Source organism: Microcaecilia unicolor, chromosome 4 (assembly GCF_901765095.1).
Source record: "Microcaecilia unicolor chromosome 4, aMicUni1.1, whole genome shotgun sequence".
Lineage (NCBI taxonomy): Eukaryota > Metazoa > Chordata > Amphibia > Gymnophiona > Siphonopidae > Microcaecilia > Microcaecilia unicolor.
Genome location: NC_044034.1, coordinates 156169992 through 156196713, shown reverse-complemented (window position 1 = coordinate 156196713; position 26722 = coordinate 156169992). Strand labels below are relative to the sequence as shown.

Here is a 26722-nt window from a genome sequence, read left to right as displayed (position 1 = left end):
GACGTCGGGCAGGAAAGAGCCCCCTCTTTCCTGCCCATCGCGCTGCTCTCCGTGCTCCTGACTGCTTCCTGACGGTCTCGGCGAGATTCAAAATGGCCGCCGAGAATCTTGGCGACCATTTTGAATATCGCCAAAACCGTCAGGAAGCAGTCAGGAGCACGGAGAGCAGCGCGATGGGCAGGAAAGAGGGGGCTCTTTCCTGCCCCGACGTCACTAGACCACCAGGGAACATGGCATCGCGTAAGTAGGGGACGGCGATCCAAAACTCGCTACCTTCGGACTATAAGACGCACCCCCCATTTTCCTCCCAAATTTTGGGGGAAAAAAGTGCGTCTTATAGTCCGAAAAATACGGTATGTTTATATTTGGTCATTTTACTATTCTTATGCTGTTAACAAAACTGTAAGTTTTATGTTAAAATGTACCTGCTTGGGTGAATCTCTTCATAAAGGCGGTTAATAAATCCCCCAAAACAAACAAATAAAATAAATACATAACTTACAACTATAAAGGTGCCACCTCTGGCAGTTGCGTTACAGCAGACATAAAGGAAGAAGCTGTTCATAAATCCTATCCCTGAGACCAACAGAGCCCCAAGCAGCTCATGGTCTGGGGTTGCTGCCCGTGTAACCTTGGGGGTCCATTAGAACTACACTTGCAGCTTGCATGGCAGACTCAGTAGAACAGTTCTTACCTAGCATGTGGTTTCCACTGCTGTAGCTCAGTTCACCGTACGTGCCCACGTATGGGGAGACTACCTGTTTAATCAATTCCTCTAACTGTAGGTAGCCCACACTCGGACCGGTGGGCTCATGGACACCCTGCAGAATAAAACATGAGAACTTAGGACATCAGTACATTTGAGAGGTAGGAAAAGAAGTTTGCAAGCTCTTCTACAGGACTGCACAAGTATTCCCATAACACACTGCACAGACCATGCAACTGACCATCCAATGAACAACAGTGCACCAATGACATGGACATGCCTTCCAGTGTGTTTCAGCTGCTCCCTATACACTTCCAGCACTTCAGTGCCGTACTATGCTGTTAAAACCAGCAAACACCATGGGGCTGATGCAAAGTTTGTGCGTGGTTTCCGCAAGTTTCACAGTTTTACCATGAAATGGCAATGCAGAAAGGGTTTCAGCATGGGTGTTAACTCGTGCAGAAACCATTACCGCAATTGCATTTAAATGAATGCAAATGTGGTGCATTTCTTATCCCATGACATTAAAAAAAAAAAAAGGCTTTGCCCGTGTGACTACAAAAAAAAACATGCCAGGGTACAAGACAGCATAGTAGGGTTGGTTGAGAGGAATGGGTGTCTACCGGCACCCTCTCTTTCTCCACAACTCAACCTCCCTGCCCTAGATACCTGCATCAGCCCCCCCCCCCCCCCCCGGTGGTCTAGTGGCCCCTCTCCTTCCCCAACAACCAGGCCTGAATTTCCCCTCCCTCTGCAGTTCAAAGGATACCCCTGGTAGTCTAGTGTCTACCCACCCACCTCAAAACCAGTCAATGGACGTTCTTTGAGTACCTCCAATATTCATGGTCGGTACACAAACAATGCCCTGTTTGTGCCAGGGCAGCCAGTGGAGATTTTCAGCAGCAACAACCAGATAATACCCCAGTAATACCCCAGTAAGTGGCACTTATCATTGTACGCTGAATATCGAGCCCCTGAAGCAAACACCACAAGATGAAGCTAAGTCACCCTATCATCAAAAAAAGGCTGGCAAGAGCACCTCAGAAACTCAAAATGAAACTGGAAACCATCAATAACTTGGAAATGAGAGGCCTGGCTAAAAAATAAACTGCCATTTTCACTATAGTTCAGTAACATAAGAACATAAGTATTGTCATACTGGGACAGACCAAAGGACCATCAAGCCCAGCATCCTTTTTCCAACAGTGGCCAATCCAGGTTACAAGTACCTGGCAAGATCCCAAAACAGCACAATACATTTTATGCTGCTTATCCTAGAAATAAGCAGTGGGTTCTGCCAGAAAACAGACTTTGGGTGGGCCTAAGGAGGAAATGGGTAGGCAGTGGCACTAAATGTCCTCTGCATCCCTCCCCCCCCCCTCCCAAACTCAACTGGATGAATGGAGTGGAGGAGTGGCCTAGTGGTTAGAGCACCTGTCTTGCAATCCAGAGGTGGCTGGTTCAAATCCCACTGCTGCTCCTTGTGATCTTGGGCAAGTCACTTAACCCTCCATTGTCTCAGGTACAAACTTAGATTGTGAGCCCTCTTGGGACAAAGAAATATCCAGAGTACCTGAATGTAACTCACCTTGAGCCACTACTGAAAAAGGAATGAGCAAAATCTAAATAAATAAATAACTTTTAAAAGAAATTATAAGTACCTGAGCTGGCAGGGATCCTCAGGCAGGAGTAGAGGATGACACAATGACCAAATCCACCAGGGAGATGTAGTTCAAAGTGTATTTATGAAAGCACCAAAACAAGAGGGCCTGACCCAGGCTGTGTTTCGATTAATGCAGCCATCTGCCTCAGGGGTCACTATGCACAAGTTGGGACACTGAGACAGCTAAGAGCAATGTCTGGTACAGAAGACAAAGCCAATAAAAGCAGCAGCCTCCACAGCGCTACAGTGTGGATGGTAACACACCATGGACAATTTACTCTGAACTCCATCTCCCTGGTGGATTTGGTCATTGTGTCATCCTCTGCTCCTGCTTTGGCTTCTGTGTTTGGTTTCCGTAGAGAGTGTCTTCCTGCTTTTGCTTTGGACATCCCCAAGCCCCACCAGTTGAAGATCTCCCCAAAGGCACCTCTACTGCAGCAATAGCCAATGTTGAGTGGGCCTGTGCCCACCCCGTGGCTACACCACTTCTAGAGTTATTCAGAGAATCAGCAATTTGCCCCTTTGACACTATTCTGGAGCTGAAGGGGTGCACAGCAGGGGCGTAGCCAGTATGGGGCCACGGGGGCCTGGGCCCCCGTAGATTTGCCCCTGGAACCCCTGCCGACGACCCTCTCTACCCCCCTCCCGCCGCCAACCCGCCGTCACCTACCATTGCTGACAGGGGACTCCAACCCCTGTCAGCCAAGCCGAGGTCCTGTTCTTCCCAATCCCGCGCAAGGCTTCGTTCTAGTCAGACTCACAGAAACAGAACTAAACCATCTTGCACGGGATTGTGAAGAAGAGGACCTCAGCTCGGCTGGCGGGGGTTGGGGTCCCCCGCCAGCAAAGGTAGGCGACGGTGGGTTGGTGGTGGAAGGGGGGGGGGGTTCGTCAATGGCAGGGAGGGTCAAAGTTGGTGGCAGGAGGGTCAGCGGCGCTGGGGGGGGGGCTAAAATGTGCCCCCTCACCTCGGACTCTGGACCCCCTTCCCGCCGAAGTCTGGCTACGCCCCTGGCACACAGGTGTTGAGACTGGCCAATCAGCATCAGATTCAGTTAAGAAGGCTCTTCAGACATATAATTGGGCACCTGGTAGAAGCCTGTCCTTTAAAGGGGAAAGGGAAAGGGAAATGGGACTTGATATACCGCCTGAGGTTTTTGCAACTACATTCAAAGCGGTTTACATATGTTCAGTACTTATTTTGTACCAGGGGCAATGGAAGGTTAAGTGACTTGCCCAGAGTCACAAGGAGCTGCAGTGGGAATCAAACTCAGTTCCCCAGGATCAAAGTCCACTCCACTAACCACTAGGCTACTCCTCCAATGAAATGTAGGCACCTCCTTTCTTTTATAGATCACTAGTGTAACTGCGCTTAACACTTAGGTGACAGCACTTGCTCTACCCTTAGCACCTAAATGCTGGAAATGTTTGTAAATTATAGTATTCTATCATTTATGCGTGTAAGTGTGAGCTCCACCCATGTGCAAATAACACACTATCAGGCTCATTTTCGAAAGAGATGGACATCCAAAAAGTGACATAAATCGGCATTTGGACGTCCATCTCACAGAAATGTCCAAAACGGTATAATCGAAACTCCGAAGTCCATCAGAAAGACATCCAAATCTCAAGGGGGCGTGTTCAAGGCAGGACTTAGGCGTTCCTTAGACTTGGACATCTTTGAGCCATAATGGAACAAAGCAAAGATGTCCAGTGCTAAAACTTCAATGTTTTCAGAAAGACCTGTTTTTCTTACGAATAAAGCACAAAAAGGTGCCCAAAATGACCAGATGACCACTGGAGGTAATAAGGGATGACCTCCCCTTACTCCCCCAGTGGTCACTAACCCCCTCCCAACCTCAAAAATTGTGATGAAGAACATTACTTGCCAGCCTCAGATGTCATACTCAGGTCCATTACAGCAGCATGCAGGTCCCTGGAGTAGTTTAGTAGTAGTAGGTGCAGTGCACTTCAGACAGGTGGACCCAGACCCATACCCCCACTACCGGTTACAATTGTGGACGAAACTGCGAGCCCTCCAAAACCCACCAGAAACCCACTGTACTCACATATAGGTGCCCCCTTCACCCCTAAGGGCTATGGTAGTGGTGTACAGTTGGGGGTAGTGGGTTTTGGGGGGCTCAGAACACAAGGTAAGGGACCAATGGTCAGATGTGTAGCTGGGAGCTTTTTATGAAGTCCACTGCAGTGCCACCTAGGGTGCCCGAATGTTATCCTGGAATGTCAGGGGGACCAGTCTACTACAAATGCTGGCTCCTCCCACGTCCCAATGGCTTGACTTTGGACGTTTTAGACTTGGATGTTTTTGTTTTCGAAAATGGCCGAAAATCAAAGACGTCCAAATCGCAAAACGTCCAAATCGCAGGACGACCATGGTATTTTTGAACACAAAAGATGGACGTCCATCTTTTTAAAAAATGACCTTCTTCCCGCTTCGGAATTTGGACGTCTTTGTAAAACGTCCAAATTAACAGACGTTTCTTTCGAAAATGCCCCTCCACGTAAGTTATGTTTGAAACTTACAGAAGGTCAGTTACACTCCCAACTTAATCATTTAATTAGATGCTAATTGACTAACAACCAATAATTGGTGTTAATTTGATCTAATTGGCAGTTAGGCATGTAACTGACTTTAGTTGGTATTCTATACATTGGGCATGCAATTTCCATAGCACCCAATGGCAAGGAGGAGTGGACCTGGGAAAGGCATGGGCAGGTCGGGGGCATGCCTAAGAGGTACACCCAGTTGCAGAATATTAAAAATTACACGCAGAACTGTGGGCTTATGCTAGTATCTTGTTTAACTGTACAAAGAACTTGCCCTACATTTAGCCACCCATCTATTTATCCCAACTGACTCTGTAGCATATCTTGTCCCCATCTACATATCTGCACTTGACCCCTCGGCTACATGGTAAGCTGTATTAGATATGATGCTAATGCTTCTCTACATGTTATTTAATGTTCTATTACAAGCGTATTAGATGTTTCATTGGTGTCATGCTAACATCTTATCATATTGATGTTATTTGAATGTTCTTCCATGCTGTGTATTATGGTATTGTTTGTATTTAACTGACATTTATCATATTTCTGTTCTATGATTGTTCTACAGGCTGTTAAATGTGTATATATTTGATCCTGTTTCATTTTAATCTTATTATTACGTTTCAATTTGCTGTTTCCAAGTCTACCTCAGTGATGTATTTATGTTTATACTTGGTCATTTTACTATTGTTACGCTGTTAACAAAATATTAAACTGTACGCCTTGAGTGACTCTCTTCATAAAGGTGGTTAATAGCACGCATCATCTCAACACCTAAATTTCAGCAACCTTTCGAGAAATTTACCCTTGTTTGCACACCTATGCACGAATATGCCATTATTCTAAACTTTTATTTGCACAATGGGCATGTTTAGGTTAGCACCTGTGTTACAGAATTGCTCCATATTTAAATTCATTTCTTAAACTGCTGTCAGCACACAAAAGCTGGGACACTGCCCACCTGAAGTACCAGCAACATCTGTACAATGGAGGCCGGGAGTTTCATCTGCACCAGAGGGAGAATGTCTTCCAAATTTGCCTTTAACAAAACAAGGTCTCGGAATCCTAGCAGTGCTATCTGGCGGATGGTCAGCTCCTGCCCCTGGAAAAGATTAAGCAGAGTTTACTGTACCCAGAGTCACTAGCAGATGAGCATGGGGACTTGCTGGATGTTTATGATCCCCCATAATAGTATAGGCTAGTCCAGTGTTTCCCAAGTCCTGTCCTGGAGTACCCCCTTGCAGTCAGGTTTTCAGAATATCCACAATGAATATGCATGAGATAGACTTGCATGAACTGCCTCCATTATATGCAAACTAGTAAAAAAGGCCCGTTTCTGTTTTAAAGGAAACGGGTGCTAGCAAGGTTTCATTTGAAAGGTTTTTTTTTTTAACCAAACAGTTGTTTGAAAAGTGTTATAATGAGAAGGAATATTTGTGTAGTTTGTATAATGTAGAAGATGATCCATGAGTGTGTAATTGTTTTTTTTTAATGTGTAAATCATGTGTTGCCGTGTTGTACCACCATGTGCAGTAATCCTCGTCCCATGGGCAGTAAGTTTTTTTGTTTTTTGGTTAATTTGTAATTCTCCAAATGGGTTTCTCTGTGTGTTTGTGCATTAACCCATGTGTTGTGTTGCTGTTAATTTATTTTTTGCACCTTCACATTGTGTGTTGCGTTCCTGTGTAATTTCACAAATGAAATGGGCACCATGAAGATTTTGCTCGTACTGTGTATATTTGAGAGAGTGTGTGTGAGAGAGAGAGAGCGTGTGTGTGCGTGACAGAGTGTGTGTGTGTGCGCGCGTCTCCATATCCTCCTCCTTCCGGCAAGCCCTTGCAGGAGCACAGGGGTGTGCAGTGAGACAGAGTGTATGTGTGTGTTTGAGAGAGTGTGGGTGACAGTGACACACAGAGAGTGAAAGAGTGTGTGTGAGAGAGAGAGAGAGAGAGAGAGAGAGAGAGAGAGAGTGTCTGTGTGTGACCCTGAGCTAACACAGCCTAGCAAACCACCTCAGAATGTGGCTTCATTCCAGGCACAGAATGTTGGAGGTGTCATGTGACGTCATAATGCATCCGACATCATCTGATCTACACAGCCTAGTAGACCACCTCAGAATGTGGCTTCAAGCCAGGAACAGAACGTTGGAGCTGAGAATTATTATATAGGATATCTTTCATCCATATTCATTGTGGATATCCTGAAAGACTGACTGGGAAAAGGGTACACCTCCAGGACTGAACCTGGGAAACAGTGGACTAGTCTATATGCTCCTGCTCAGTAAGTCCAAGTAGAGGGTGACTATAAACAGAAGATCAAGAATCAGATAAGGAAATACAGAGGAACCGAGCTGTAAATGGTTTAAATGTTGCCTCCGATAGCCATGTACCCACACAGTTCTGCCTTTCGCCAAGCAGTCTTATAAAACATAGTAACATAGTAGATGACGGCAGAAAAAAACAGTTTTGTAAATGTTTCTGTTGATGGAAGGCCCCATGCTGGTGCGGAGTACTTTTGAAACAGCCCCAGAAGAGGTAGGGTAAGGGCAGTAGCATAGGGAAGAGAGGGGGGGGAGATGCTGGTACCCAGACTGGGGTAAGGAATGGGAGAGAGGATGTTCTCCTGTCATGCTGCCACTCCATGCAGATGCCTAGTTTAGAGGTAGAACTGGCCCTGGGAGATGAGATGCTGGACATGGGGGGGGGGGTGGATGGGGAGATAAGAAGGGGGCATTTCCAATATTGAGCAAGCTCCATTGTGCATAGGAAGGGGTAATTTGTATTGTGTTTGGCATTACCAATCATTTTGAAATTTTGTCGTTTCTGGCCCTGGCTGGTGATGTTAACAACAATCACACATTGACTCCTTGTAACAATTTCTTCATTTCTTCCTACTGCCAGATGTTTCTAAATGGTTTTTAATGAAGCAGTGTGGTTAGCGTCTGCTTAGAGATGAAGAAATAAAGGTCAAACAAGCTGTAGGCGAGATCAAGGCTTTACTGGACTAAGTCAGCACATACATTCAAAGTCATCGCCTACCCAACAGCTTCTGTGCTGACCTTTATTTTAATATGGCTTTTAGGAACCATTAGATTAAAAGGTCCTAAACATTAGCAGCACTTTAAACCAAACCAGCCATCTTAATGGCCCCCAGGGGAGCTCAAAACCCTCAGCTGCTTCTGTTTTCAAAATTTCCCATTAAAGGATTTCTGATTTGCAATGCTAAACATTGCTCCCGCCTCCCGTTCTCTTCTTCCTCTCCTCTGCCAGTCCTCTGCCAGCCAAGGCAGCTCAGGGTTTTATCCAAAGTGCCTATTCTGTTAATCATTCATTACTGTGGTTAATGTTGCTATTAACTGCTGTTGCAGCATGCAAATACAATTTCAATTAATAGCTCAAGGGCTCAGGACAGAAATGGTTAATGACAGATCAAAACATTCAAATAAGGTTGGCTTTTTGTACAGAATGCAGAAAGCACAGGAAGCCAGAAGGTGCAACTGGTACTTGCATTTGAAGCCCCTGGGAAGTTTACTGCCAGCAGAGCTATTTTATACTGAAGTATTGGAAACCTACAATTGACCTCTTTTTTTTTTTTCTTCCAGAAAAAGTAGTAACCATGTAGCTCCACCAGGAACGCAGGGTCTTACCTGCACAGGGTAGAAAATGGCCTGGAGAGTGGGAAGTGTCTCTGTAAAGAAGTGATCCCAGGTGTCAGACAGAATGCCAACACGGTTTTCCCCTAAGAACATTAACAGTAATAATGAGTTAAAATGTAGGAAACTTGTTGCTTTCATTGTGGACAAATGTATCAATCAGATCTTTTTTTGAGCATTCTGGGCCAAGAGGTCCACAGGATTGGAAATTAGATGTAAAGAAACTCACTTCCCGATTCTCCTGGATAAAATAGTGTAGTAACCATGTTAATCCACTTTGAAAGGTAATAAATAGAAATAAAATTTTAAAGGTATCATCCTAACAATGCATTTTTCCACGGATTCTGTAAAGATCGTTCAAATTTGGATGCAGATCCAAGATCCACAGGATTAGTTAACGAGCCATTAACAATTATGGATATCAATTGGCGCTAATTTGAACTGCCTACATGCTATTCTATAATCCTGCATGCAACCCGAAAGGGGTATGGCCATGGGTGGGTCAGGGGCATTCCAAAAATTTCAGTGCAGTGTTCTATACCAGTGTTTCCCAAGTCCTGGAGTACCCCTTGCCAGTCAGGTTTTCAGGCTATCCACAATGACTATGCATCAACTTGAGTTGCATACACTGCCTCCATTGTATGCAAATATCTTTCATGCATATTCATTGTGGATATCCTGAAAACCTGACTGGCAAGGGGTACTCCAGGACCAACTTGTAAACATAAGTATAGAATACTGGGGTTACGTGCCCAACTTGCACGCCAAAATTTACATCAAGTTTCAGCAGACGTTAAGTCCCCACACCTTAAGTTGGGCATGGGAACCCACACTAAGTGCTATTCTATGAAGGGGGCTCAGCCCGGAGTACCCTTCATAGAACAGCGCTTAATGCAGATTTTCCCAAGCATCTAGGTTTCAGTGCGGTTTACTGAATCTGGCCCTTTTTGACTAGCTTTTGAAGGCAGAACCTTCTTCTTGGCTTCTTCTGGGAATGCAAACACTGCAGCTTTTGTATGAAAAGTCACAGATGGAGAATTACTGAAAGACCATGTCATCACACCCAGCCAGTAGCTGGAATTTTGCAATGGGATGCCATTCTGACAGTGACCTGCTGAATCACAGTCCACAGACTCTTGCACAAATGAAACTTTAAAGGGATAATTCTACTGGCTTGCTTTCACAAAATTACCCAGGGTAAAGTATGTGATGTGACAAGAAGGCACCCACTGTTACTCCACCCATACTTAGGCATGCTTGGGGCCATAATATGGGCAGAACATGGATGGAGCCTACTTATCATTTCTATAGCGCTACTACATGTATGCAGCACTGTACACTGAACATGTAAGACATTCCTTCTTCAACAGAGCTTACAATCTAATCAAGACAGGCAAACAAGACAAACAAGGGATAAGGACAAAGAGTAGCAAGATTCCGGAATCCAAAAGAATACTACTTATCATTTCTATAGTGCTACTAGACGTACATAGCACTGTACACTGAACGTGTAAGAGACAGTCCCTGCTCGACAAAGCTTACAATCTAATCAAGACAAACAGGGCAAATAAGGGAAATATGTTTATGTTTACTGGGGATTTTCCATAAATGCACAAGGTAGAGAACAGACTAAAGCAAGGAACGCCAATATTTCGAGGATAGAACAGTCAAATGAAGCAACAGACTAATTCCCTCTCTCTTTCGTGTAATAAATAAATAAAAGAAAGGAAAACCACATTTTCAGGAGCGAACCCATCAACTCCACCATCAAATTCTAGGCATTTTGGGAAAATGTGCAGCTAGACTCCAGCTGGTGCAAATGTACGTGGGACATCTTAGCAGCTGCAACTGCTGCAGCCTTTGAGGCTAGAGACACAGCTGCCTGCCTAGGGGACAAGTTATAATAATAGGGGAAACTATCCAGTGGCTAGCACTTATCTGGTTAGCAGCACTTCCTACCTATGTAAATGACCTAGATTGTTCTAGAGATTGGTGATGCATCATGTCACATAAACCATAAATCAGATATAACCCTGGATTCTATATATCGTTCCAAGATTTCTACATGGAAATCAAAGCGTATTCAATAACAATGCACATAGCCTAATTAGTTAACAAGCCAATCAATACTGATAATTGCCAATTAACAAGCAATTATTGACACTAACTGGCATTAGAATTTATGCACAGAACTGTCTAAGCGTATTCTATAACGTGCTGCACATAAATTCTAAGTTGCATAGTTGAAAAGGGAGTGTGGTCATGGGCGTGGAATGGGTGGGTCACAGGCATTTTTAGAATCTATGGGCGTTGTTGTAGAATAGACCCAGTCTGCTTGGCGTAACTGCTCACGACTAAATTTAGTCACGCAGACCGGTGCTCAATGTATTCTATAAACCATGTGGAAATTTAGGTGTATTCTATAAAGTACGCCTAAATTAAGGCATACTTTATGGAATGCACTTAGGCAAATTTCATTTTAGCACCAAATTTTTAGGCGTGATTTACAGAGTCTAGTCCAAAGTGCTGGCCAGTGGAACATTCAGCCTTTTATCTTGACAGCCCTCCTTCATCATTCCCTGTACACCCTCCCGTCTGCTTCATTCACTTGATTCTAATCGTTTGGTCCTCCATAGTCCCAAATGGCTCATTATGAATCAATTCGCCACTCAGCTTTCTCTTTCTTTTCACCTAAATTATGGAATGACCTCCCTCCGTGAATTGTCCTTGCCTAAATTTAAAACACATCTATTTACCTTAGCTTTTAATTCTACTCCTTACCACCTGAGTGAAATTTGATTCCTTATACTTTAAGGTTTAGTTGAAATGAATAACCAGGTTCATTGCATTGAACGGATTTCTTTTATTTACTGTACCGTGTGCTCTTGTGCGATCATTGTCCACTCTTCTGTTTGATATATGGTGTTCCTTTCCTGTTTTTAATGTTTTATACTTAGAACTGTAATCCGCCTAGATCTGCCAATCAGTATTGGCGGTATAACAAGTTTAATAAACATCAATATTAAACACTAACTGGATGGTGCCGTTGAATATTTCCTCTGACTGCCTTGGAACTGGGGTTGGCCAAGGGTGGGGCTTGGGCAGAACTAGAGGTTATCAGGTTAATGGCGATAGACTATTCGGATAAAGTTTGCACAGCAGAAAAGCTTTATCCAGGTAGTGGTTTGGATATCACAGCAAAGTGAACAGTACAGCCAGTCAGCGCTGAATCTGGATATGCAGAACCGGATGGTATCCATAACATAACATTTTATTCTTATATTCTGCAAAAGCTTCACAGTTCAATGCGGATCACAGTAAAGAGAGCTGGTCGTAGCCAGGAATTACAATAAAAAATACACATGCAATATACATCAATAGAACATCACTCCCCCCCCCTCCCCCCACACACAAATAGTTCACTGCCCTTGACTTACACATTTCTGGAATTGACATACAAATACCCAGATACTGGTGCTGATTATCTAGATTATATTTAAACCACAATAATATGCATTAAAAAAATAAATAAATAAAACCACCTACCGCTCTGGTTAAATATTCTGTGGGGGGGGGGGGGGGGGAACTAAATAAATAATAGATTTTTCAATGATCATTTTACTTTATTTTTATTGGATTCAGCTCATACCTTTTCAGTAGTAGCTCGAAGTGAGTTACATTCAGGTACAGTAGGGATTTCCCTGTCCCCAGAGAGTTTATAATCTAAATTTGTACCTGAAGCAATAGAGGATTAAGTGACTTGTCCAAGATCACATGGAGCAGCAGCAGGATTTGAACTGGGCCCCCCTGATTGTCAGCCCAGTGCTCTAACCACTAGGCTACTTTGAGTAGAACTGAGGAAGATAACTATCTGGATTATGAAAGTTTATTGTACTGCTCTATTTTGTTTATTGTAACCACCTAGATATTGCAAAATGTCAAGTCATAAAAGCAAATTTGGATAAAATTAAGAGCCACTAAAAACATTTGATCTACTTGTCGAGAACCTGGAAAGAACCTACCACCTCCCTCTTGTTTGCCAACTTGTTAAGAATCGGGACCATCACAGCAGTGAGCACCCAGCCTCGAGAAGATGGATTTTAAATGGATTATGGCCAAAGTATGGCATAACATACCAGCTCAGGGAGGCTGGCCTAAGCATTCAGCAATGTGGAAAGCATGGTGTCAAAGGATTCAGATTAGAGCAGCCAGGAGCAGCACACAAGCAAATTTGTAAGGGAGATGAGAGGAGAGGTGATGAGGTGCTGTGGAATGATTCAAAGCATTCAAGTTTCACAATGCAGTGATTGTGCAAAAGGGCCCCAAACCATAGACAATGAACCCAAATTAAGCTGGGGGGGGGGGGGGGGAGGCCACTTAAGTCTACAGCATGCTGGGAGTTTATAGGTTTAAAAAGTAGACCCAGTGCAACAAATGTATTCAGTTCCTCCATGCACTAAAAGCATGGAAGGGAAATTTAACAATGCTTGATGAAATATCTGGATTATTTATTTATTTATTACATTTGTATCCCGCACTTTCCCGCTAAAAGCAGGTTCAATGCGGCTTACACAATAATGGGGAATACAGAAAATTGCTAGATAGAGTAAAAATTAAGTATAACAGAGTAACAGAATAGATAGGTAGGTGGAGAAAGGCAATGGAGAGGGGGGTAAGGTGGGATATATAATCTGGGTCGGTGTCGTCGTCTTTTCGGTATATGTTAGGTATATGGGTTCATAAGATTAGTCTGGGTCATTTGGGTAGGCTTGCTTGAATAAATGGGTTTTTAGTGCTTTCCTGAATGGTAGATGGTCATAGATTGATCGGATAGGTCTAGGGAGGGCATTCCAGAGTTGGCTGCCTAGGAAGGAGAAATTGGATACATAATAAGTTTTGTACTTGAGTCCTTTACAGTTGGGGTAGTGCAGGTTGAGGTAATTTCGCGAAGATTCAGACATGTTCCTTGATGGGAGGTCGACCAGATTTAACATATAGTCCGGAGATTCACCGTGGATAATCTTGTGGATTAATGTGTGGACCTTGAAGTTGATTCGCTCTTCGATAGGGAGCCAGTGAAATTTTGCACGGAGAGGAGTTGCGCTCTCAAAATGTGATTTGCCAAAGATGAGTCTCGCTGCTGTATTTTGGGCAGTCTGAAGTTTTTTCAGTTTTCATGTGCTTCTTTTAGGGTTCAGCGGATCTTGGCATCTAATTTGTACAAGCCGTTTCATCATTTGATGTTAAATTCCAGTGATTCATCCTTACAACAGATTTGGGGAGTCAGAAGCTGCTGTGTGTATAACCCCTGTCAAGTGGAAGATGTTCTGGACTAAAACTGTTCGCTGTTTAGCTTCAGTCTCTTTAACACAAGCCATGTTTTTTCTAGCCCATAGGGTTGTATGAACGCCAGTTCATTTTCAATGTTTAGGTCCTTGTACATCTAATCAGTGCTGGTTCTGTGCATTGTCTGTTGGAATGCTTGAGCACACGCTTTTCACTTGTTCTTTGGCACTCGCATTTTGGAAGAAAGTATGGCAGAGAATTTGTGCAGTATTTCAACATGAAGCTCCGCTGTCATAGGCTGTTCTTCAGGGCCGCCTAGAGACACAGCTGGGGGCCCCGGGGCAAGACCGTTCCAGCCCCACCTGGGCCACTGCCTCCCTCTAACCCCCTCCCCCACATACATTTGGGTCACCTGCTCCATTACCTTCTGCGTCTGACTGCTCTTACTGCTGCCCATGTGACAGGATCCAGATGACTGCATTAATGTGATATCCTAGGTCACCCAGGTTATCACGTTAATGCAATCATCCGGGTCCTAGCCAGCATACAGGAGCAGGAGAGGGAGACCGACTCGAAAGAAGCTTGCTGGCACCAGGCCCCCCCTTGGAGACCGGGCTGGGGAATTTTGTCACCCCCCCCCCCCCCAACAGTTCTTCTATCTGCTACTGAATTGTTATTAATTATAGAGGAGACTGGACCTATGAGGAGGTTGGTGTGTAAAGCTTAAAGTTAATGAAGTGTCGAACCTTTGAGTGACACCGCTGAGGTCCACTGAATTAATGAAGAGGGAAGCATAATAAGTTCTTTTATTTGGGCTACCAGAGAACTTCATGAACGAGTCTTCTCGGTATGATAAGCTCTACAAGCTTCTGGTTGCTGTTGCTTTTCAAGATATCTTGAGAGGTTGAAAGAATGCAACTATGCTGAATGCTACTTTCTGGTGAAACTCGGTCTGTTTGATATACAAGTATGAAGCAATAGTGGCAGATTGAGCCGGCCACTTTGAGGATTTCTGTGCAAACTGGGCTCCCTCTTTGATGCCACCTGGGACTTGTAGATTAGTTTGGATTGTGCTCTCAGCTTCTTGTAGCATTTTAGGAGGACTAGAATGTGGGTGAGAGTTACACCATCTGGTAATGATACGTGAGTTTCTGAATGGTTATTTGTGTAATTTGGTTAAAATAATAAAGCTGTGAATTTTAAAAAGTAGCAAAGTGAGCTTGGAGCAATTAATATTTTATCTCCACAGATCTGTAGCAATGTTTTGAATTATTTTTAACATGGGGAGTGTGGTGTCCTCGTCCTGAATGATTATTAAGATGGGATTTTCTTGCAATTTCCAGGAGATAGGAAGGGAAGGGGGTAGGATTAGTGGGTTTAGGTTTAAGGATTTAGTTGGTGGGAAGGGGGAAGGATCTGATGAAGGCTGATCCTAAGAACCAAGTTCTAACCAGCTGCTCTTGGTGAATTTCCACTTAGAAAGAAGGAGTGGGGGTAACAAGGGAGGAGGATGGAAAGGGGGGAAGGGAACAGGAAGGAGGCACTTGTGACCCTGAGCCCCAGGTCATAGGAGCCAACTTTTCAAAATGATTAGGGATGCTGAAATTTTTTTTTTTAGAGGTGGTGCATTCCCCACTGTACCCCCGCCCCCTCTCCTTCCCCCTCCCTCCGCATTCCAGCCCCCCTCCCTCCCCCCTCCCAGTTCCAGGCTCCCTCCTGAGAAAGCAGTGCGATTTCCAGCCTCACCAGCACCACAGGGATATGGTTCTGTGAAATTATTGGGTTCAAATGCTCACACTGGATTATGAATCAGCAAACATACTATTACTCTTTTATAATAAATTCACCAATAACCACCTTCGTACAAGCTAATTAGACTAGGGGGCCCTTCTACTGAACTACATTAAGCTTTAGGCTTAACAAATTGTAATGCAGATTTATATGTCTACACACCTAAATAAATAACCTTACCTACGTCGTCTGAGGTTGGGCTGGCTCCTTTCCCTGTACCTCATCCTCTCTGGCTCGCTCTCAGTCTCTGCCCTTCAATCTAGACCGCTGGTAAGCACACCACTGACCACACAGCAGCTGCCTTCGTGCTCCCGAGCTCTCCCTCTGCAGCCTGCAGGCTGCAGCATCCTGCGATTCCCACCTATGCGGGGCAGGGAACTGCTGCACACGGGCCCAGAAGTTGAACAATGAAGCTGTGCAGGGCGGGCCATGGCAGGGAGCATCAGGGACTGGAGCGGGAGCCGGCTCGGGACTCGGGAGGGACAGGATAGGAGGACCAAGGACATGATCACGCCATCACGCGCGGTGCCACTGGCCCACCCCACCACTGCCTAAGTTCGGGCTTCTTCAGCGTCGCAACGGCAGCTCCACTCTGGGACCGGAAGCTCCTCTGTGCTCTGCCTCTCTGTTGCAGCATGATGATGATTGATTGATCATCCCGCCTACGCGGGACTGGAAACAGAACAGAGCCAGAGGGAAAGCTTCCGACGGCGAACGAAGGCAGTGTCTGCACATGGAGAGTCAGTCCGGAGCATTGAAAGAAGGAGCCAGGTAGGAGGCGGAGCGAGTGGGCGGATGGACAGCACAGACAGCGGTGCAGCCAGCAGGGCAAGGAGTCGGGATGGACGGTGCAGGGAGGGAGCGGTCACGTCACCGTTGTCACGTGCCACTGCCAAATTATTGGGGGTGTTTGAGCACCCACAGCACCCATGGAGTCAGCGCCTATGCCCCAGGTACACAAAAACTTAGATTGCAAGCCCACTAGAGACAAAGACAATACATGAATATCATAAATGTGACCCACTGAGTGAAACAGTACTACTTAGCTATACCACAATCATCTGCATAATCCTGCAAAAATTTCAGACTCGGGTATGGACCAATTAACTCTTTAAAAATTAGAAACATTTATCAATAAAAAAAAGTAATTAACCCCAGAAATCACATACCCCATTTAGGTACCTGCGGTTTTTAGGCTGTAAAACATGAAAAGTGGAGTGGAGGAGTGGCCTAGTGGTTAGAGCACCGGTCTTGCAATCCAGAGGTGGCGGGTTCAAATCCCACTACTGCTCCTTGTGATCTTGGGCAAGTCACTTAACCCTCCATTGCCTCAGGTACAAACTTAGATTGTGAGCCCTCCTGGGACAGAGAAATATCTAATGTACCTGACTGTAACTCACCTTGAGCTACTACTGAAAAAGGTGTGAGCAAATCTAAATAAATAAATGAAAAACATCAATGTTGTAAGAAAGATTGCATAGTTCCATTCTACTGACCCTATAGTACACAAAGCTTTCAAAATGGAAGTTGGCCCTCCAAATTTTTATAGCTTTTATCTCTGTTATTTGTAACCCCACTTTTGGTATCTTTTTGCTCAGCGGGTCACAAGTGTAAACCACTCTGGTTATACCACAGAAAGGTGGTATATTACATCCATGACCCCTACCCTGTACTTATCTTAACCTAGTTGGTCCTTTATTCTTTCACCTGGGTAAAAGGAAGGAGAGAAAGGGAAAATATCTAAGGGACCAATATTCAGTGTTTTTCCGCCCACCACCAGTGTTTTACCCAGAAATTCAATGCCAGGCTATGTCTGGGCTTCTGCCTAGAATTTCCAGGCTTGTGGAACCGGCTAAGTGTAATATTCAGCAGTTAACCAGCTACGGGGCACTGCATGAAGATAGGACTGTGTTTTATGCAGTTCTACTTATGCAGCTACCCTGGCCAGTTAACTACTGAATATCAGCACTTAACCAGCCCAGTGCTGACTCCGGAACGTTCCCAAAATAGCTAATTTTGTGTTAGGTGCTAACTGAACATTTTTAGCAGCAATAACCAGCTAAGTGCTGCTAAAAATCTATGGTTAGCCCTCAACAGGTGATTTAACCAGCCAGGAGCCATTTCTGGATGGTGGAGGAATGGCCTAATGGTTAGTGCAGTGGGCTTGGATCCTGGCAACCTGGGTTCAATTCTCACTGCAGCTGCTTATGACCTTGGCCAAGTCACTTAACCCTCCATTGCCCCAGGTAGCAAAACTTAGATTGTGAGCCCTCTAGGGACAGAGAAAGTACCTGCTTATAATGTACAGCGCTGCGTACATCTAGCAGCACTATAGAAATGATTAGTAGTAGTTAAATAACTTTCAATATGGACCCGTAAAAGTTGCTTTTTTTTTAAGTTTGTTGTTTAAGGAGTGGAGGAGTTGCCTAATGGTTAGTGTTGCAGACCTGGGGAACTAGGTTCACTTCCTGCTGCTGCCTAATAGTCAGCAGTGGGTTGAGATCCTGGGATAGCAGGTTCAATTCCCTCTGCAGCTCCATGTGACCCTGGGCAAGTCACATATCCCTACAACAGTAGTACAATGTACTACTTAGACTGTGAGCCCACTAGGGACAGACCTAGTACCTGTAAAATGAAAACTGTAAACCGCTTAGGTCTAAGCAGTATATAAATACTGAAATGAATGAAATGATTGAAAATATTTCTTTATCTCGATCATTTTGTTGCTATTGTTTGTTTCAATAAAGATATTTAAACATAAAAAGTGGCTTTCACAGGGGTGGGCAAATGTTTTGGCCATTACCAGGAGCCATGACCAGGGTTCAGGGGGGTTGGGGGGGTAGGACGAGCAGATTTTCTGAAATTACATATGCCATATGTATATACTAGCCGTTGAGCCCGTAAAAACGGGCTGGTATTGGGGTTTTCCTGTTTTCCTTCCTTCCTTCCTTCCTCCCTTCCCCCTCCCCCCCCCCCCCCCGTGAGGTCGCCACCGCTACCGTTCCCCCCCCCCCCCCCCCCGGAGTCGCCGCCGCCATCCCTCCACCCGGCCCGGGCCCTCTCTCCGCTACTAAACGTAACGTCAGCGAGGGCGGGACAAAGGCAGGGAAGGAAGGCCGACGGCAGCTCAGCTGATGTGCGTGCTGCGTTCCGGCGAATGGAGGTGTAAGTTTAGTAGCGGAGAGAGAGAGGGCCCGGGCCGGGTGTGTGTGTGTGGGGGGGGGGGGGGGGGTAACGGTAGCGGTGACCTCGGGTGGGTGGGTGGGGGGGAGCGGTATCAACCTCGGCGGCGCAGTTTCCCTCTCTGTCCCGCCCTCGTCATCACGTATTGACGCGGGGGCGGGACAGAGAGGGAAGTCTCTACTGCGCATTTGCGAGTGAGTCGGTCACTCGCCGTTTATATGTTTGATTGTTACAGTGATAGAATACACGCAGCACTGGTAATTTACAGTGAATTGTGCATTTGAGACTTGGACTTTAGTAAAATCATACCCCCTAGCTCTTTCCCCTCTCCCTCAGTTCTTTAAAATTAAACTATAAATAGCCCAGAGAAATTACATTTTGTGGCACGTTTGTGGTTCAGCTTCACACACTGTGTAAGAAATACTGTGTGAGAAGACAACCATATTAAGCCAGGTATGACTGTTCACAGGCTGTGTGTACTTAATTTACTACAGCTTGGCAGGGGGGCCAAAATTTTAATTCCAGTAGGTTGGTCCTCCCTCACAGATGTATTTTGCCCACCCCTGATGTTTTGGCACCCTAACCCCCACTTGTCTAAAAAAAAAAAAAAACAGAGATATTTCCAGTTTTACAACAGCCAAGAAGAGACAAAGGAAAACAAGGTGTGTGCTAATTTGATAATGACTCCTAAATGTTTGTTCTCATTCTTTAGTCAGTCTTGCCCAAAAAATTTGGGAAACAAGAGCAGCAGGACACCTCCTTTTCAACCTCTTGGATTGCTTGGCCTTCTAGCTGAATGCTTCCATTCCCACCAGGAAGGCACCAGGGAGAGGAAATACATTTTGTATTTTGCATAAAGCTGGTGCAAACATTATAAAGGAGATACAGCAGCTTTTAAACTAAAATGAGGGGGGGGGGGGTGACAAGTCGCTCAGGAGCGAATGGGTCTGTGTTGAGTATCCTTGAAGAATACTATTGAAACAGGATCTTCAGGGAATCCCAATAATGGTGAAAGAAAGCCAGGAGTGTTCAATGTGAGAACAGAGTAAAGGATGCAAATTATCTCTATTAACGTCAAAGCAGCCTGTAGATGCAAGGGAACAAATACAATTTGAAGTGTCTATATACAAATGCTAGAAGCCTAAAAAATAAGATGGGAGAGTTGGAGTATATAGCACTAAATGAAGAGGTAGATATATTTGGTATTTCAGAGATCTAGTGGAAGGAGGACAATCATTGGGACACTGTTAGCGGGGTACAAATTATATCACAACTAGTAAAAAAGGCCAGTTTCTATATGAAAGGAAACGGGCGCTAGCAAGGTTTTCCACCCCCCCCCCCCTTCGCTCTCTCCCTGTGTCCCCTCCAAGTCCCAGGGCCCCCTTTCCTCCCCTCCGATTTCCATTGCTTCCTCCCTTCCTCTGTCACTGTCCTTCACTCTGTCCTCCCTCCGAGTTCCAGTCCTCCCTCCGAGTTCCAGTCCCCCTCCCTCCCCCATCCCTCAATGTGCACGTCGCCCCCCCTCCAAAATCGCCAACCCCCCTCTCCCCCTCTCTTACCAGGGTCCCGGCGGCAGCATTGAAGAGCGAGCAGGCTCAGCGAGTCTGCTGCCTTCCCTTCTGTTTGCTCTGAGCTGTGACTCTGGACCCGCCCTCATTTCCTGTTTCCACAAGGGTGGGACCACTGGGAAACAGTGATCATAACATGATCTAATTTGAGCTGATATCTAGAGTTAAGTCACTAAGGAAATCTACTGCAGCAGCTTTTAAGGGCGACTATGACAAAAAGAGGAAAATGGTTAAAAAGAAGCTGAAAGGATTGGCTGCAAAGGTTAGGGCTTTAAATCAGGCATGGATGTTGTTTAGAAATATCATGATGGAAGCCCAGGCTAGATATATTCCACGTATTAACAAAGGTGGGAAAAAGAGCAAACGACAACCAGTGTGGCTAAAAGGTGAGGTGAAAGAGGCTATTAGAGCCCAAAGAATATCCTTTAAAAAATGGAAAAAGGATCCAAATGAAGAATATAAAAAGCAACATAAGCACTGTCAAGCAAGATACAACGCACTGATAAGAAGGCAAAAAGAAAAACTTGTCACGGAGATGAAAACTCATAGTAACACTTTTTTTCAGATATATCAGAAGTAGCCAGCCTGCGAGGGAATCTGTGGGGCTGTTTGACCAGGAACGAGAAAAAAGGCGCACTCAGGAAGGACAAAGCCATAGCGGAGAGATTGAATGAATGTTTTGCTTCAGTCTTTATGGAAGAGGATGAAAGAGATCTACTTATACCAGAAATGGTTTTCAGGGGTGATGATGCGGAGGAACTGAAAGAAATCTCAGTGAACTTGGAAGATGTATTGAACCAAATTGACAAGTTAAAGAGTGATAAATCACCTGGACCAGATGGTATACACCCCAGGGTATTGAAAGAACTCAAACATGAAATTGCTGATCTGCTGCTAATAATCTGTAACCTGTCATTAAAATCGTCCGTAGTACCTGAAGACTGGAGGATGACCAATGTGATGCCAATTTTTAAAAAGGATTCCAGAAATTAGAGACTAGTAAGCCTGACTTCAGTGCTGGGCAAAATAGTTGAAACTATTATAAAGAATAAAATTATAGAACACACAGACAAACATGGTTTAATGGGCCAGAGTCAGCATGGGTTCATCCAAGGGAAGTCTTGCCTCGCCAATTTGCTTCATTTCTTTGAAGGTGTGAATAAACATGTTGTCGAAAAAGGTTGATCCAGTTCATGTAGTGTATCTAGATTTTCAGAAGGCTTTTGACAAAGTACCTCATGAGAGACTCCTGAGAAAATTAAGGAGTCATGGGATAAGAGGCAATGTCCTTCTGTGGATTAGGAATAGGTTATTGGACAGAAAGCAGAGGGTAGGGTTAGATGGCCATTTTTCTCAGTGGAGGAGGGTGAATAGTGGAGTGCCACAGGGATCCGTACTGGGACCGGTGTTATTTAACATATTTATTTGGAAATTGGATTGACAAGTGAGGTGATTACATTTGCACATAACACGAAACTATTCAAAGTTGTCAAAACGAATGCAGATTGTGAAAAAATTGCAAGAAGACTTTAGGAAACTGGAAGACTGGGCATCCAAATGGAGGGTGAAATTTAATGTAAACAAATGCAAAGTGATGCACATTGAGAAGAATAATGCAAATCATAGTTATCTGATGCTAGGGTCCACTTCAGGAGTCAGTACTCAAGAAAAAGACCTAGGTGTCATTGCAAACAATACACTGAAATCTTCTGCCCAATGTGTGGCAGTGGCCAAAAAAGCAAACAGAATGGTAGGAATTATTAGGAGACGGATGCAAAATAAGATCAAAAATATTATAAATGCCTCTGTATGACTCCATTGTGTGACCTCATCTTGAGTATTGCGTTCGATTCTGGTTGCAGTATCTCAAAAAGATATAGTGGAATTAGAAAAGGTTCAAAGAAGAGTGATCAACATGATAAACGGGATGGAACTGCTCCCATATCAGGAAAGGCTAAAGAGGTTAAGGGCTCCTCAGCTTGGAAAAGAGATGACTGGGGGGGGGGGGGGGGGGGGCGGGATATGACTGAGATCTACAAAATCCTGAGTGGTGTGGAACGTGTGGAGGTGAATCAATTTTTCACTCATTCAAAAAGTACATAGACCAGGGGCCACTCAATGAAATTAAATGGAAATATATTTAAAACAAATAGGAGGAAATATTTTTTCACTCAAAGAATAGTTAAGCTCTGGAACTCGTTGCTGGAGGATGTTGTAATGGCGGTTAGCGTATCTGGATTTTAAAAAGATATGGACAAGTTCCTGAAGGAAAACTCTGTTATTGAGATGGACAGGAGGGAAGCAACTGCTTGCCTTGGATTTGGTAGCATGGAACGTTGCTACTAATTGGGTTTCTGTCAGCTAATTGTGACCTAGATTGGCCAGTGTTGGAAGCAGGATACTGGTCTAGATTGGCCATTGGTCTGACCCAGTATGGCTATTCTTATGTTCTTATAAAGGAAGCATTTTTCACACATTGTAGCCCTGGCTCTCCTCCCTCTCCTAATGCCAAGGCATCAGCACTACTCTCTAGTTCAGCAGGTCAAAAAAGATTATGTGCAAACCACAAGAAACAAAATGTCCATGCATGCTCATGAGATAACTAGATGCAAAGGGTCTCACTCCACATTCCACAAGTCACTTTGGAAGCTCTATTATGTTACAGAAAATTAATTTCAGGCATCTGGGGCTTTGTACATTTTGTCCTGTCCTGTCCACACTTCATCTCCAATGTCATACCCACCCTCGTACAGCTTCACCTTTTCTTCTACAAACAGAAGCCCCTTGGCAAGCAGCTGGTTCTGCAAAACAGAGGAGAAAAAAAAATCTAGAAAAATGTGAGCTGCAGTTTCACATGTGACTATAAACACTGCTTAAAAATACACCGAAAATGGTAAAAACAAATGTCATTATTAGCAAGATGCATTTGCCAGACACCAACAAAAAGCAAGAAAATTGAGGATGTATTAGAAGGCAGAACAGGCAGCCACTAGGGGTGCGGCAGACAGCACGTATTGGTAAATTGATGGGCTGAGCCCAATGCAACAGCAGTGTGATTCCACTTATATCAACATCCAATTCCAATTCAAAAAAACAGCTGTTAGAAAAATAATATAATGTCCCTTTAGCTCACTAAGGGGCCCATTCCCTTTGAAGTGTGTTAAGTTTTGGGCTTAACATGCTATAATGCAGGAATGTTTTTAACTTTATATGTATTCAAACTTTAATATTTTCATACAAACAGCTGTTCTACGTGTATTGTATCTTTTTGCTTAACAAATCCCATAGAGAAAACATTCATACCATAGCTCCTCTTCAATAAGATTATTCTTTGTTGTTAATTTCAAAAAGCTAAACAGGCAACACCTGGGATATAACCCTGGTATACATTAGAAGATTAAAATGGGAGCAAATCAGACAACATTTGTATTAATAATGCAGGATTCATGTGCAGCAAGCCCAGAAATGAATCGGCATCATGAAGAAGTGTTCTATTTATTTTTAAATTTAAAGGTTGGGTGTTGACATTCAGGGCTCCTTTTACTAAGTGGCTTACCGACTGCTCTATAGGAAGTATCGCTGGGCTACTGCAGCAGCCCAGCGGTACTTCCCAACCACAGAGCGCCATCATTTCCGCCGCTACAAAAAGTTATTTTTTTTTGTAGTGCCGGAGTACACCCAGCAGTAATCGGGCAGTGCCACCTGCTGCCCAGTTACCGCCTGGTTAACGCAGGAGCCCTTACTGCCGCCTCAATGGGTGGCGGTAAGCGCTCCCTCCACCCCCCCCCCCCCCCGAAATGGTCACTCAGCAAGTGCTTTACTTGCCACCCGGCTATTTCCTGTAGGAAGACAAGACTTCCCTTTTACCAGCTGCGGTACAAGGGGGGCCTCAGATTAACGTGCAGTACTTGCTCCAGGATAACGTGGAAGTACTTAGTGCCTCTTATTTAGGAAGCGGTAAGTGGTCCTGTGTTATCTCTGCATTGGCCAGTTACTGAATGGTAAATGTAACACGCTAGCTGGCTAATGCTTCCATACCCACTCTGTGCCCATGCCACATCCTCTGACAGAAAAATTCAGTAAAGTGTGGTTTAATGCAAGCAAACGGACGAACTACTGCAAACGAGGTGATGATGCCCCTGTATAAGACTCTGGTGAGACCTCATTTAGATTATTGTGTACAATTCTGGAAGTCGCACTTTCAAAAGATATAAACAGGATGGAGTCGGTCCAGAGGGAAGCTACCAAAATGGCCAGTGGTCTTTGTCACACAGTGTATGGGAACAGACTTAAAGATCTCTATATGTATACTTTGGAAGAAAGGCGGGAGAGGGGAGATATGATAGAATCATTTAAATACCTACATGGCATAAATGCACAGGGGGTGAGTCTCTTTCAGTTGAAAGGAAGCTCTGGAAGGAGGGGCATAGGATGAAGGTGAAAGGGGATAGACTTAAAAGTAACCTGAGGAAATACTTCTTCACGGAAAGGGTGGTGAATTTGTGGAACACCCTCCCGGTGGAAGCAATGGAGACTAAAACAACATAAAGGAATCCTGTTCAGAAGGAATGGATCCTCAGAAGCTTAGCCGAGATTGGGCGGCAGAGCCGGTGGTGGGAGGCGGGGCTGGTGGTTGGGAGGCAGGGCTAGTGCTGGGCAAGACTTCTACAGTCTGTGCCCTGAAAATGACAGATACAAATCAAGGTAAGGTATACACAAAAAGTAGCACATATGAGTTTATCTTGTGGGGCAGACTGGATGGACGGTGCAGGTCTTTTTCTGCCATCATCTACTATGTTATCTTGAGATAGGATCTCTAAGGGAGTGATATGGAAAGTAGATGGCATGGATAGGCAGACTGGATAGGCCACATGGTCTTTATCTGCCTATATTTTTCTCTGTTTCTTAACTGGTCCTGTGGTAACCTGTTTCCACATATTAACCATGTGTTAAGTGCTTAACACCCTATAGTAAAAGGGCCCTTAAATGCTTTAGGCAGTCTTTCTTTGCTTACCTAAATGAAAAAACTAAAATGTGTGTTTTCTGCTCATTTTTGACATTTCCCATGTTGTCGCAAATTATAGCCTGTCCCTACATGTTCAGTGGTGCTATACAGTAGAGTAAGTAGTATTAGTATAGTCCGAGGATAGGGTACAAAAGCCTTTTTCAGTAATGTTGTTTTTCATGCTGGGGCCTAGTCTTATTATCTTGATGCCAAGTTTCCAGTGTCTCTTTGGTTGAAGGAATTACTATCGGACTTGATTTCAATTGTGGTTTTGTTGTGCTTGCCCTTTTGATGTCTTTCCAAGTGATATATCAGTGATGTTTTCTGAACTGCTGCATATTCTCAAAATTCACATTTCTATGACTTTTCACCTATACAAGTCCTGAAATGAAAATTGAGGTAAATTTTTAAAGTGGAAAAACTTTCCATAATATGCCTTGTTGCTTATTTCTTCCTGCTAGTTTCTCTATCATATTTGGAGGATTTGCAGAAGGGCTTTCCAGAACCCAGTGTTCCCCTTCCACCACCCCATCAGAATGAATCCATTCTACATGAAGAGCTGTACAGCAGGGCCGCTGAGAGACAAAGCCTGGCCCAGGGCAAGCAATCCTAAGTGCCCGACCCCCAACTGGGTCTCCCCCCCCCCCCCCACACGGGCCCCATCCCTGCCCCCCCCCAGGACACATGCTATGAGGAGCTTTGGAGTTGGCTTGGCTGAGGCTTTGAGTCCTAACTCCTTAACTGTGTTCAACCCGGCCCCCACACTTTAATTCCTGGCTGCTGAAGCATTCTTCAGTGCTTAATCCTCAGCGACAGTGTCTCTGCAGTGCTCCCTCGGGCCATAGGAGCCAACTTTTCAAAATTATTGGGGGTGCTAAGCCAAGTGGAAATAACCCCTTCCTGGACACATACAAGGAATTTTCTCAATATTGGGGGTGCTCAAGCACCCACAGCACCCACAGAGTCAGCTCCTATGCCTTGGGCAATGCCGGGTCATCTGTCTTGTTTCCTGCTCTCATGCTCTTGTGTGCCGGCCAGGACCTGGGTTAGCATGTTAACACATTAACTCCTCTGCCACCACAGATCCTTCCTGCAGTGTCCCTCCCACGGTGGAAACAGGAAGTACGTCATGAGGAGGCAGGAAGAAGGACCTGTGGCAGCACGAGTTAACGAGCTAACCAGGGTTCCAATAAGCACACACGAGGAGAGGAGATCAATGCAAACTGAGCCTTCTTCTGCCTGCTTGCCACCAGAAGCCTTGCTGATGTGCTGTGACCGCGGTGGGTCCCCCTTGGAGTCC

At 44.7% G+C, this 26722-nt stretch overlaps 1 protein-coding gene across 1 annotated transcript in view; it reads right to left on the bottom strand.

The window, feature by feature from the left end:
* PRR5L (proline rich 5 like) overlaps positions 1-26722 on the bottom strand; it is a 103386-nt gene that overhangs the window by 19673 nt on the left and 56991 nt on the right. The window contains exons 5-8 of the mRNA XM_030199461.1: positions 23161-23218; positions 8584-8675; positions 5899-6039; positions 695-821 (exon numbers count right to left, since the gene is read on the bottom strand). Of these exons, the coding sequence (XP_030055321.1) occupies positions 695-821; positions 5899-6039; positions 8584-8675; positions 23161-23218 (418 nt within the window). The remainder of the gene's footprint in view (positions 1-694; positions 822-5898; positions 6040-8583; positions 8676-23160; positions 23219-26722) is intronic.